The sequence below is a fragment of the Plecotus auritus genome, assembly GCF_963455305.1.
Source record: "Plecotus auritus genome assembly, chromosome: 5".
NCBI classification, from domain to species: domain Eukaryota; kingdom Metazoa; phylum Chordata; class Mammalia; order Chiroptera; family Vespertilionidae; genus Plecotus; species Plecotus auritus.
Genome location: NC_137776.1, coordinates 68,163,385 through 68,176,899, shown reverse-complemented (window position 1 = coordinate 68,176,899; position 13,515 = coordinate 68,163,385). Strand labels below are relative to the sequence as shown.

Below are 13,515 nucleotides of genomic sequence, written 5' to 3'. Positions count from 1 at the left end.
TTTTCTTGATTCACAAGTTATAAAATTATTTTAATTTGAACTGAAAACCGGCATCACAAAGAAATTCAAAGTTAAAGACATTAATATAAATGAACCACACTTAAAAGTCTATTGATAGTCCTCATCTCAGAAAGGGAAATGTCTTTACATTGAAGCAGATGTAATTGCCTTGAAAGGAAAAGAAGTAAGAGACTTCCTTCTTTGGATGTCTGTTTCCTGGTATTTTCCTAATAACCAGGCTATAGAGTGATTGAATTATTATAACCAGATAGCTATAATTTTCATTTCAAAAGAGTATGGGTTAATTTTAGCTGAAGGTTACATGTCAAATACAGTAAGCATAGGTGTAAAATATATAATAAAACAATACTGAGCCATCGGGTCTGAGGATCAAAATTATTTTAGATGAACCAATGAATTTTTTGTAAAGATGGTCAATTGTGCATCTGACTTATTACTCAAGAAAATGAAACAGGGAAGGGATGATTTAAAAGACTGTAAAGTAATCACAAATGTTCAGTAGCTTCTTTTTACTTCTTTTACTTTTTGACTTTTTATTCTAAATATAACTATTATGTATACACTTCAGGACAATCAATAAGATTTAAGGAGTTAAATTTGTAAAGTAGAAATGTCCCATATCCCCTCTCTCCAGAATAACTGCTGTTAAGTGATGGGTGTTATAGTACTCCAACACCTTATTTTTATACATTCAATTGTAAAATATTTAATGCACATAAAATAATATATATAACAGAATAAGTTGTGAGAGATGCTAAGAAAATTAATACTCTGAGGTCACCGTCCACCTGACGGCACATTACCCGTGTGTGACTCTCCCTTGGTCCCTGCAGTTACCCTCTCATTCCTGGAGGAGCCTCTTAAGGTTTTACTGCAGACATTTTTTTTTTGTCCTAAATGATATATTGCTTAATTATGCTCGGTCTTGAATCTATAAAATATTTATAAAAATACTGTGTATATTTTTCTGTGACTAGCTCTTTTCTCTCAATATTTATGTTTCAAAATAACTTAAAGCTGCTGTGAATTCTGATGGTAGCAAAAGATAGCTTGTTCAAATCCAATTTGGTATAGGTGGTGTATTAGTCTGCTTGGGTTGCCATAAGAAAATACCACACACAGAGAGGCTTAACCAACAGAAATGTATTTTCTCATAGTTGTAGAGGCTGGAAGTCCAAGATCAAGGTGCCAGCAGAGTTGGTTTCTGGTGAGGTCTCTCTTGCTGGCTTGTGTATGGCACCTTCTCATTGTATCTATCCTCACATGGCATTTTCTTTGTGCAAGCATGGAAGGAGAGTTTTCTGGTTTCTCTCCTTTTCTCACAAGGACACCAGTCCTATTGGATTAGGGCCCCACACTTATGACTTCATTTAACCTTAATGACTGTCTTGAAGGCCCTAGCTCCAAACGCTGCCACATTGGAGGTCAGGGCTTCAACATATGAAATTAGGGGGATGTGTAGATGCACTAAGGCCCTGTTCCACACTGCAGGGAGTTCAGGGATGACAACACTCAGACCTTTCCTCTGGAGGTTATAGTCCATGGTGGGTTTCCTGGCTTTTTCCTAATTACAAGCCTAATATTCCCCAGACTCTGGGGAGCCCTCCCACAGAGTGAGCTTTGGGAGCATGAAGACAGGGGAATAGAGGGTGCAAGTAAGAGGGATGCCAGCCTTTCCCAGTGGGGACATTGTTGGGCTTTCTTTTCTTTCTTTCTTTTTTTTTTTTTTTTTTTTTTTTATGTGGGAAAGATATTTAATTGTAAAATAGAAAAGTAGGCCAGAGTAATTTCTTCTTAAGGGTAATTGCTTCTTTTTACAGTCATAGATCATCTAGAAGGGCCTTAGGGTTAAACATTTTCATAAAGCAATAAAACATTAATGCAAGAAATAAAACAAGAAAAACTGTATGAAGTTACATTTTACAAAAAAAGAATGAACAGTATGTCAGAATGTATTGTTCATACATTGTGGAATTCGACAATATTGTGATGAGAGTGGTCGCAGCACAGACCTACAGCTTTCACAGGGAAAAGTAAAAGTTATGGTAGACATTTCTGTAGCATCACTGTGGTACAAAAAGTTCTTGTTCTACATACAAACGCATTTTTTTCCATAAGAATAATTTCCTGGGGAGGGAGGGGAATGAGTCCATGAAATATTTCAGAAACCCATATGCTTTGAGTTTTCCAAAAACATTATCTTAAAACATACTGCCTTAAAGTGCTTTCATGTGGAAATCATGATGGAAGGCACAGAATACAGTTTCACGTCCCCACCATGAAATTTTCAAAAAAGCATAGATTTTGTAGTTTGCAAATTCAAGTTATCTTGTAAGCTGCTCCTTCCAAGAACACTATCATTCCAATAAAATCAGCTGCTAGTTTACTTAGTTAAGATGACCTACAGAATAAAAGGAGGGTTTTTTCCCCTAATAACTTCCATCATCTTTGTGGGGAAAATACTTATACAAGTGATACATTTTGAAATTATAAAACATGCAGAATATGTACAAACACAAAGTTTAAAAAATATTTGCTTCATATACATGTAAATCTACTTGGGTATAGCTGAAGTTGAACAAATATAAAAATTTGTTTTCTAAAAAATGTTTTCAGAGAATCTGAGACAACTTAAAGCTATACAAACATTTCCTCGGAGAAATCTCTTCATATAGAAGCTTTAACCTACAGGAGCAATTCCAGTATCAGTCCACCACATAATTATGACACATTTGTTCTAATCAACAATCTCCCTTAATACTGTTCTGTTTCTGAGAAATTAAGGTTCGTTCATACTAAAATCAAAAAGAATTCACAAAAACAGTGGCTTATTGTGTTTTTGGATCTCTTCAAAAATCTTTATCAACTCATTTAGAACTGTGAAAAAAAACAAAAACTATTTATGGAATTCAGTTTTAAATACATTTGACAACTTCAAAAGTTTTATGTTATAAGGATTCAGACCACATGGCTTTATAGTCCAATTATCAATCTGTAGTCTCTTCTAGCCTCCTGTCTTCCCATGACTGCACCTTACTGTGTACAGTTCAAGACTGTATTCTTTCTTGACCAGAAGTAACTCAAACTACATGTTCATTTCAACTAAACAGCTTCTTTATTAGTCTGAAGACGAGTCATAGCTTCTAATTTCTGTCTGTAGGCTTCTGCTTCCTGTTCTTTCTTTAGAAGCTGCTGTCGATATTTTTGGGCCTCTCGGTTTGCTTCATCCAGCCGTTTCTGAAGAGCTTCTCTCTCCTTGCCCTGGCCAGTGTGGTTCAGCTGGTTGGGCATCATCTGGTGCACTAGGAGGTTGCCGGTTCCATTCCCGGTCAAGGGCACATGCCTGGGTTGCGGGCTCAATCCTTCTGTTTCTGCAGATTCCACCTGGTTTTCAATTATTTCGATACATTGTCTCTTAGCTGGTGGTTCTTCACTTATAACAGTTTCTTCAGCAATGTCCGTTGCTGGTACTGTTAATACTTGCTGTCCATCTGGCATGGTCACAATGATGGGCTGGCCTATTCCACTGGTTGGAATGGAGTGCAAATTTCCAAGCTGGATTCCATCCGTTACTATTGTGATGACTTGCTGACCCCCTGAACTAACTACTTGCTGAATTGCACCATCCACTGATTCTGCAGTAACTACTTACTCCGTAGCCACAGCTGTTTCATCTGTTAGGCTCACCACCCCTCCAGGTCCAATGATAAACTGTGGTGTTGTAGCATGTATTGTCACAGTGTCGGGACTCTCTGGGTTTGTGTTGATTTGATTCTGCATAGCAATCTGTAATATTTCTGCTAAATCTTCATTCCCATTGTCTACTGAAATATCAAATGCAGTTTTACAAAATTTACTCTGTGTGTGTACATCAGCACCATATTTGATTAAAAGCTCCACCACATCTTGATGGTTGTGTTCTGTGGCCCAATGTAGAGCTGTCATCTTTAACATGTCCTTTGCATTGACATCAGCACCAGGCTGAAGCAAAACCTCTACTATGCTGGCATGGCCCTCAGAAGCTGCCATATGTAAGGGTGTTCGGTCCACTTTGGTTCTGGCATCCCTACTTACACCAGCTCGAAGTAGTACTTCTGTGGTGGAATAATGCCCGTACTGTGCTGCCAGGTGAAGTGGAGAAGTTCCCAGCCAGTCTGTAGTAAAAGGAGCTCCATTTGCCATCAAAATACGAACTTCATCATCTTGACCTCTTCGTGCCACTTCTAAAAGCTTCTTTCCCAAATCTACCAGGGACATCTGGAAAAGCTCTGGGAGCGGCGGGAGGGGTGCGGGACCCGAAGCGCTCCCCACCCGGCTGAGCTGACGCGGCCTTGCTACCCATTGTTGGGCTTTCAAACCCCAGTACTGGATGTGGCTTCCCTGACAGCCAGGTGCTGCTGTCACGTGAGGTGGATGGTTGTGTGAAGCGTTCTGTGAGATTTAGCGTTTGGATAATGAGAAACAGAAATCAGGTGAAGTAAAACATATTAAAGGGATTTATTTTATTGTCTTGAATGAGAACATCCTCTGCATGCTTGTGCTTTGCATAAAAAATGGATGATTAATATTCCTCATTTACCTAGAGATTCCTTAAAAACTGGTTCAACAGATTTCTACCACCAAGTAATAGAAATTTCTTCCTCCTGAATTCCGTGAGGTTGTGTCCCCACTTCTCCACTGTACCCTCGTGTCCAGCTCCTGAGTCCCTGGCTAAGGGTGAGATGGTCCTGGGGCATGGAGGCAGCAGGATGAGTTCAGATCCCATAGAAAAGGAGTGGTCCCACCGGGCCCTGCGGCAAGCTTGGCTGAGACCAGCACAGAAACAATTAAGGTTGGTAGCTGCCCCAGAATTTGGCTGCTCAGTCAGCTTTATTGAACCATTTTCCTACTCTTCAGGTACCTTGTTCGTTCCTTGGAAAGCTATTCTGCTGATTTGGTGATTTTTCCCATTTGCCTTCTCTGCAGCTCGATTTTCAGTATTCCCCAAAGTTGACAACACCTTCTACTTCTCAGACTCGAAGCAGATGGTTTTCCTGATAATTTATCTCCCCTCATTCCTACCCCATGTTATTGTGGACGCTCTCTGTCCCATATCCAGTCTTACCTCCCTTTTCTGTTTAAAATTTACAGTCTAGTGATGGGGTGCAGGGAATGCCTTCTCTGTGAACGTTTCATGCTAAGCCCAGTAAAGGCCTCTGATTTGTTTTCAAAACCTGGGAAATCAACTTTTAAATTGTCCCTCATTCTTTCCTTCATCAGCAAAGGCAGATAACTGACAACAAGGCCTCTTCCCTGTAGCTAACCGAATCCTGAGTGCCTCCTCTCCATCACAGGCTGGCCTGCCTTGGCCTCTTTACAAGATTCCTGCCTCCTTTCTGACAGTCACTTTCATTGTGAAATGGAGTTTGCATTTAGTCACTTCCATAGCTACATGGGTCTGGGAATCGGTACTTTAACTGTCTAATTACAAACTGCCTTGGGGAAAGGCTTTAACAAATATTTACTTGGTGCTTTCTCATTAGGTACCAGAGTGTCACTGGTGACAAAGACTGAACCCCAATCTTACAGATGGGGAGAGAAAAATCATTTCAGAGGCCATTGAGCAGTGTTGGAGGGCAATACAGGTGTGGGACCACAGGAAGGGCACCTTGTCCAGAATGGGACAGGGCGGGTGGGGCAGGGAGCTGTATTGGAGGAACCTTCACTGAGGGGTGAAATATCTCGTGAAATTCATCACTAGTCTCTAACAGGAACAGGATATCATTATAGCATTAGAACATGTATAAAAAAATCACTCATCATGGTGACAAACCAAAAGGGAGGTTACTGAGGTGGGGTTGACAACGCGAATTTCTTATATCTTATTTTAGGTCATGGTTACATGATTTTCAAAATTATCTAGTAGAATACTTTATATTTATGTAAATATGTAAATTAAAGAAAACTTATGCAAAAGTTCTCTATGTAGTAATAGATGGAAAGATCATCAAGATACATTAAATGTTGAAAGCAAGGTAGAGACATGTGTATATCACATGCCACTCTTTATGGCATAAAGGTGGAAACTAAGAATCTATGTCTGTCTGCTTCTCTATGTACAAAGAACTCAGGGAAGATAGGCGTGGAACCAGCAGCAGTGGCTGGCTTGAGAGGTGGGGAGTAGCTGGCAGCTGGGAGAAGGGAGGACAGAGTTATAAGGGAGATTTCTCATTGTACACCCTTTTATGCTTTTGGTGGTTGAATCATATAAACATGTCTTACTCAAAGAATGAACAAGAAAACATTGAAATAGTAAAAGAGAGGTTTTAAACAGAAGATATAAATGGTTTCATCCTTAATAGCAGGTTATTTACCAATTAAATGTTTTTAAAGCAACTTCCTCTCAGAGCACTGTCTGGCAACTAGCCATGCATATGTGCCACCCCCATGCCATGCACACCCACAGCCGGCTCCGGCACGCCTTCCCCCTGGGCCTTCCCAGCTCCCTCCGTGCTCCTGGAAACCTCCTCCCATCAATCTCTTGGGCACTTCAGAGGAAACACTATTTGTCCTCCCTTACGGAATCTGGATAACGGATTATGTGAGACATGGCCTCAGTCATAGCCTTTTCTTAACGGGTCTGTTTCCTCTACACAGACTAGAACACTTAGGACAAATGTGAACAAGGTATACTTTTTAAAAACTTTGTTTTGTTTCAAGTATCTTTACTGAGATATAATTGACAGACAGTAAACTACACATATTTGAAGTGTACAATTTGATAAGTTTTGTTATATGTATACATATATGCAACCATCATGACAGTTAAGATAATGAATAACATATCCATCCCCCCCAAAAGATTCTCAGTGTTCCTTTGTAATCATCCCCACTTCTCCCTCCCTCCCACCCCACTCCACCCCACCCCCACCATTCCCAAACATACTAATCTGTCCTCTGTCACTAGAGATCAAGTTGCTTTGTCTACAGTTTTATAAAAATGAAATCATATAGTATGAACTTTTTCTTACAACATACTAGTAGTGATTAGACATTTATATAACATATGAAGTGAGCACCCTGATAAATGTAGTACCCACGTGACACCATACATAGTTATTACAATATTATTGATTATATTCCCTATGCTATACTTTACATGCCCATGACTATTCAGTAACTACCAATTTGTATTTCTTAATCTATTCACCTTTTTCACTACCTCCCCTCTTATCTGGCAGCTGTCAAACTGTTCTACCTATGGGTTTGCGTCTGTTTATTTTTTTTCAGATTTCCCATATAAGTGAAATCGAAAAACATTTGTCCTTCTCTGTCTGAACTATTTCACCCAGCACAATACCCTCTGGCCCATCCATGTTGTTGCAGATGACAAGATTTCATTTTTATTTTTTAATGGCTGAGTTATATTCCATTGTATATATGTTCCACTTCTTCTTTATTCATTCATCTATTGATGAACACTTAGGTTGCTTTCATAGCTTAGCTATTGTAAATATTACTGCAGTGAACATATGGATGCATATATCTTTTCAAATTAATGTTTTGAGTCTTTTTGGATATGTATTCAGAAGTAGGATTACTGAGTCCTCTGTCTTTTGTTATAGCTTTTGTTTTAAAGCCTATTTTGTCTGGTATAAGTATTGATCCTGGCTATTTGTTTTTTCTGTTTCCATTTTCATGAAACATCTTTTTTTATCCCTTATTTTTAGTTTGTGTGTGTCTTTCCATCCGAAAAGTCTCTTATAGATAGCATATGTACTGGTCTTATTTTGTTATCCATTCAGCCACCGTAAGTCTTTTGATTGGAACATTTAAACTATTTACATTTAAAATAATTGCTGGTACATAAGCAGTTATTGCCATTTTATTATTCATATTTTTTATCTTTCTTCTTCGTATTTCTTGATTAACTCCTTTAACTTTTTCTTGTTTGGGAAGCTAGCTATCTGATTCTAAATGATAGGTTTGCTGGATAGAGTAATCTTGGTTGTAGGTCCTTGCTTTTCAACACTTTGAATATTTTCTGCTAAGTGAGGTATACTTTTAAACAGAACTTTTTACTTGCATTAAACAGGGTCTTTTACTTCTTGTCTCTTCAAAATGGGTGGGCTGTACATGGAGGGGACCTACCTCTTCACTGAGCTTACTGGCTCTTTCTTTAAAAAAAATCTTTAAAAATATGTTTTTATTGATTTCACAGAGAGAGAGAGAGAGATAGAAACATTGATGAGAAACATCCATCGGCTGCCTCCTGCATGTGCCCTGAACGGGAGTCCAACCTGTGACCTCCTGTAAATGGGACGATGCTCAACCACACTGGCTTGGGCTCACTGGCTCTTTCTACCGTGTTTCCCCGAAAATAAGACAGTGTGTTATATTAATTTTTGCCCCCAAAGACACGCTAGGTCTTATTTTCAGGGGATGTCTTATTTTTCCATGAAGAAGAATACGATACACATTTATTGTTAAATGAAAATAAAGGAAATTTATTACCTGTATACGGTACGGTAGTACGGTAGTTGTCAACACAAACCAGACAAACTGTGAATCCTACAGTATCAAGAATTTACTCATTTATTCAATGACAATCATGTCATCATCTTCTGGAACATCATCATAACAATCTAATTCCTGAATTTCCTGGTGAATTTCTTGTGACTCCATTTCTTTCAGAATCAGTGGACCAAATCTCTCATGTTTAGCAATAGCACTGTCTTTAAATGAGTACTTGTTGTCAAGGTAGCCTGCTCGCAGTGCATTTGCAATGCAACTGTCAGTGATTTTCTCCCATGAATTCTTCACCCAAGTCACAACTTCTTGCAGTTTAGGTTTCACAAAGTTTCCACGCTGATTTCTCTCCATTCTATTTTCAATGTAGTCATTAATTTCCATGCGCAAATTGTCTTTGAATGGCTTGTTTATTGCAATATCAAGAGTCTGGAGATAGGCCGTCATTCCTGCGGGAATCATTATCTGATCTATTTTTCTTTCGTGAAGAAATGTCTTCACGTCTTTAGCGCGGTGAGTGCTGGCTGCATCCCAGACTAGCAGACCTCTTTGGCTCCCTCACATAACAAGCAGTAGCATTAAATTGACCCACTTCCTTATAACTGCTTGTGTGGCCCAGGCTTTTTCAGTTTCAAGAATAAAAACGCCCAAAACACGTTCAATCTTTTCCTTCTTGCCCTTAGAAATGATTAAAGGTGGGATTTTAGTGCCATCCAGACGAATTGCCAAAATACAGGAAACACGTGCACTTTCGTAAGCAGTGGAGGGAATGTATGCAAAGGAGGCACCCCGCTGTTCAATTGTTGTTTGAGATGATTGGCCCATAAACACTGCAGTTTCATCCATAGCAATCATGTTGGAAAGATTGTATTTAGAGAAGTCAGCATCATCAATAAAGGACTTGAATGCAAGTGCTCACTTAATAACTTGAGTATCTTCCAACCTAAACAATGTTGTAGATCTTCTTAAAGACAGTTCACTTCGCTGAAGGAAATTATCCAGCCAGTGTTGTGATGCTTTGAAGTCTTCGGGGACTATGTCAAACTGTGGTGCCATTGCAAGGGCAAATTCTTGAATCTGAGCCCTATTCACAACCAAAGCCTTTGCTCTCCTGTCAACAACCCATTCACAGATCAGGTCTTCCAGCTCGGAAAATAATGGTTGCCGACCTGATCCACACTTGCGCTTTTTAGCATTTCCCTTGTCCACTTGTTCAATGAGGTTACCATACTCTGCTCGCCATTTTCGGACCAATCGGATACTCAACATCTTCTCTTTGCAGAAAGCAGTAAGATTTTGGCCCCAAGAGTCTTCCACGATTCCTTTCTTGTACTCCATGGAGAGCTTTTTCTTTTTGCGCTCATTTCTAGGGGTAAAAGAAAAGGAATTGGGGTATCAAGGTGGGGGGAGGGGGATCACTGAAAATGACACAGGGGGGATCAGAGGGGGGAATCAAAATGGCACAGGAGAATCAGAGGGGGGATTACCATTTTAGTAACCCCTTTTGATCCTCCTGTGTCATTTTGATTGTCCCCTCTGATCCTCCTGTGTCATTTTGATTGTCCCCTCTGATCCTCCTGTGTCATTTTGATTGCCCCCTCTGATCCTCCTGTGTCATTTTGATTGCCCCCTCTGATCCTCCTGTGTCATTTTAAGTGATCCCCCTCCCCCCACCCCTGTGCCACTGAATACCTTTACCAGACATCCCTCTTACCCCTTTATCAGACATTTACCCCCTGGGGCCTGCCTGGGGACTGTCACTGGGCTTGCTGGGGCCTGGATCTGGGCTGGAGCAGGGTCTGCCACTGACTGAGAACCTTCAGTCATCATGAAGGCGGCCGCGAGCATCAGGTAGTGTCACCAGAGACAGACCAGCACTCACCACCTTCGCCGCGTCCCGTCCGCTCTAATCCTCCTGTTCTTCTACACACATCTGCGAAAGTCTCCTCCTCTCTCCCGCCCCGCGTTCACCGCTCACTCCGACCTCCGCTCCACCTCCACACAGCAGTGACGTCAGGACTCCGCGTAACGTCACTGGTTGCTAGACGCCAGTCGGGGCGGCCCTAGCGACCAGTTTATGGTAAATTAATTTTCATTCTGAGACAGAGCCTGGGGACCTTATTTTTGGGGGATGCCTTATATTTCACTCAGAAGGAAACCTGTAAGTAGGTCTTATTTTCGGAGGATGTTTTATTTTCGGGGAAACACGGTAACAACCATGATTGGAGCCCAACACAATAGAAATCCTGACCCTGTTTCCCCCATTTCAGTGTCTCTTTTCCTTATGCAGAGATGGGGCGACACCTTCTGTGGTTGGCCAGCAGAAGTACCATTCACATTCCTGTATTTCCCTTAGGTTGTTTTATTTCTCTGAGTCCTGGGTTCTCCTCCGACTGGTCCGACAGGAGGCAAGGCCATGGCGGGCACTATCTGCCAGGGGACAGCTTTAATAAGCACCTACAGCCTCTGTTCCTTCACATTTCCTACCTTTCAAATGAAGATGCTGCTAGTTTTTCTGCTGGGAGTCTGGGGAGAATTAGAATGTTTTGGGAGTCCTTGTGTATTTTGACAAAGAGTCTTATAAAAAGAGCATCTCACATTGCTTATGTGTATTATCTCTTGGATGCTTTGAACCTTTCACTGCAGTACATGTAAGATATATTTTGTATCCTTAGTGGTTTTAAATGCAACCATCTTATAAAAAGAACGTAAGTGAAAATAATTCTTGGCTTCCACTGAGTTTTAGCCCATGCGTCATTCTTGGGTGGCCTGCTTATACCTTCATCCCCTAAAACTCAATGCTTGTGTACTGGCAGTGGCTTTTGGAGCACCAGGTTAAGAAGAATTGTAAGGCTGTACTTGAGCTTTTTGGGCAAGTGTGCTGTGATGGATTAGTGATGCCTACCATGGTGTGCAAGAAAGAAGTGAGCGTAGTTCTAGGTATTTGCTAAGCTTGCCTTAGATATTGCTACCTAAATTTCTTTGTTTCTCATACAGCGTCTAGTGCTTTTTACAAAGTATATGCTCAATAAGTATTTGCTCGTGTTACTTTTTTTTGAGTTTGCTCTGCTGGTCATGGTTGTCCGAAGAAACAAGTCTACCCAAAGGAGCATGACTACTGACACTGAAGCTCATTCCTGCAGCTGAAGTAGCACAGAGCAAGGCACTAAGTTTTTGTGCCTTTCTCCCTCCCTCCGGAGCCAAACTCCTTTGCTTCATTGTTTGAGCTTCCTGCAGGAATTGGAGATGAACTCTAACAGCTCCTCAGTAGGTGAGAGCACACCCATATCACTGTTCTTAGCAGTGATTAGAACCTTGATGTCCTTCCAAGGCTGTCGTCCATGTGTAGCTTACTGTTCAAATAAAAGTTTTTGTTAATGGCTAAATGTATTAATAAGATGCCATATGCCCAGGTAGTGTTCTAAGTGTTTTATATATATTAGCTCATCTAATCCTCATAAAACCCTATGTGATAATTACTATTACCTTCCTGGCTCAAGCTCAGAGAGGTTAAGTAACTTGCCTAAGGTCACACAGCTGCCAAGTGGTGAAGCCAGGTTTTCAGCTTTAGGATCTGATTTTAACCTGTCTAATCAGTGAGTGAGGTACGCTGAGCACTTGAGTAGGAGGCAGAGACTTGCATATTCTTGGGAAATTACTACCCTGGGCCCTGATTTCCCATCTTTAAAATGCAGGATTGGATAGAATTGCTAAAATCCCTCATGCCCTAGCTTATTTGATTCTAAGTTACATATTGAAGACATCTTTGAGCCACCCTAGTACTCACCAGTAATCTGTGCATGTGCTGGAGATGTACAGACTGTAACGAAGACTTGAACGTTCTCTTAGCTCACACCAGAATTATAGCTTGTCAACGGAGAGAAACTTATTTTCCTAAACAATTAGAGGACACCAGTAATTATGTTTAATTAGATATTGAACGGTTTTCCTGTTGTGCTAACCCATTGTCTTAATTGTGCTTAAAAGCAGCAGGCTGTTATTTTGAGGTTTGTGAGGTTTAAAATTGCTTTGTGCCTCAGCATCGGTGAGCAGAAGAGTTAGGAGCACGAGTCTGGAGTCAGACAGGCTTGGTGCAGATCCTGGATCTGCTGATTCCTGGACATCTTCGGCAGGTTCCTTATCTTCTCTGAATGTTGGTTTCCTAACATTGGGAATAATAATGCCATCAACCTCATAAGGGTATTGTGCAGATTGAAGAGCATATATGTGAGGTGTGTGGTGCAGCATTTGGCATGTAAACCTTTCAGATGTTGGCTGTCCTATTGTTTGTTACTGATTGATGAGACATATTGGGATAGGCAGTCTCTGGACTCGTTGCAGGCTCTAGCGCTGATGGTTAACTCCATCTGGGGTGGATGGCTGATGTTCTGTACCAGTTCTGACATTCTGGGAGTTTGTTGTCTATCTTGTTTTAATTTATGTCTATAATCTCATTTTCTAAGGGCATGTGGGATGGAAAGGAAGTATGGTTAGCCATCAAAGGGGTCACAATTGTAAGTCTCCTGAAGAGAACCATGGGGGTATGAGAACTAATCCTCGTATTTAGTCAGAAAATTATTTTCATAGCTGATATTTTTAGGCACTACACAGACATGGCCTTAGATAACATGGAGTCACACAATGAAAAGTTATTTTCTTTTCATTCCTTTTTCATTTCTTGTGATTCTGTCAGAGAAAGGCTCAGTTTGGTGCTAGTCTTTAATCTCTAATACTTTGGGATTTTCCTTTTAACAAAAGGAAAGAGGAGGTCTTAGGTTTGGAGCCCCTGGTGGGCTCTGGTATCCAGCTAGAATTCATTAATATTGCTTTGCTTTCATTGTATTTATTTTTACTGCCTTCTATTTATAATATGTAATTTTTTTATGCATAATAGTAATATAAAAGATTTGTGGAAAGTATATTTAAGGAAAAATGAATCGATTTAAAGAAAAATGCTAAGTTACAGGTTTGCAGATGGTACATGGC

The 13,515-nt window shown here is 40.4% G+C and overlaps 2 protein-coding genes across 3 annotated transcripts in view; one reads left to right on the top strand and one right to left on the bottom strand.

Moving 5' to 3' along the window:
- The window catches only part of KIF5C (kinesin family member 5C), a 174,902-nt gene that overhangs the window by 27,780 nt on the left and 133,607 nt on the right, over positions 1–13,515 (top strand). The window lies entirely within an intron of this gene.
- Positions 3,124–4,278, bottom strand: LOC308249530 (GA-binding protein subunit beta-1-like; the record flags this gene model as incomplete). The annotated part of the gene is made up of 3 exons (XM_080671110.1): positions 3,124–3,323; positions 3,378–3,622; positions 3,674–4,278. The coding sequence occupies 3 exons, from the start codon at positions 4,276–4,278 to the stop codon at positions 3,124–3,126; spliced, it is 1,050 nt and encodes a 349-aa protein (XP_080527236.1).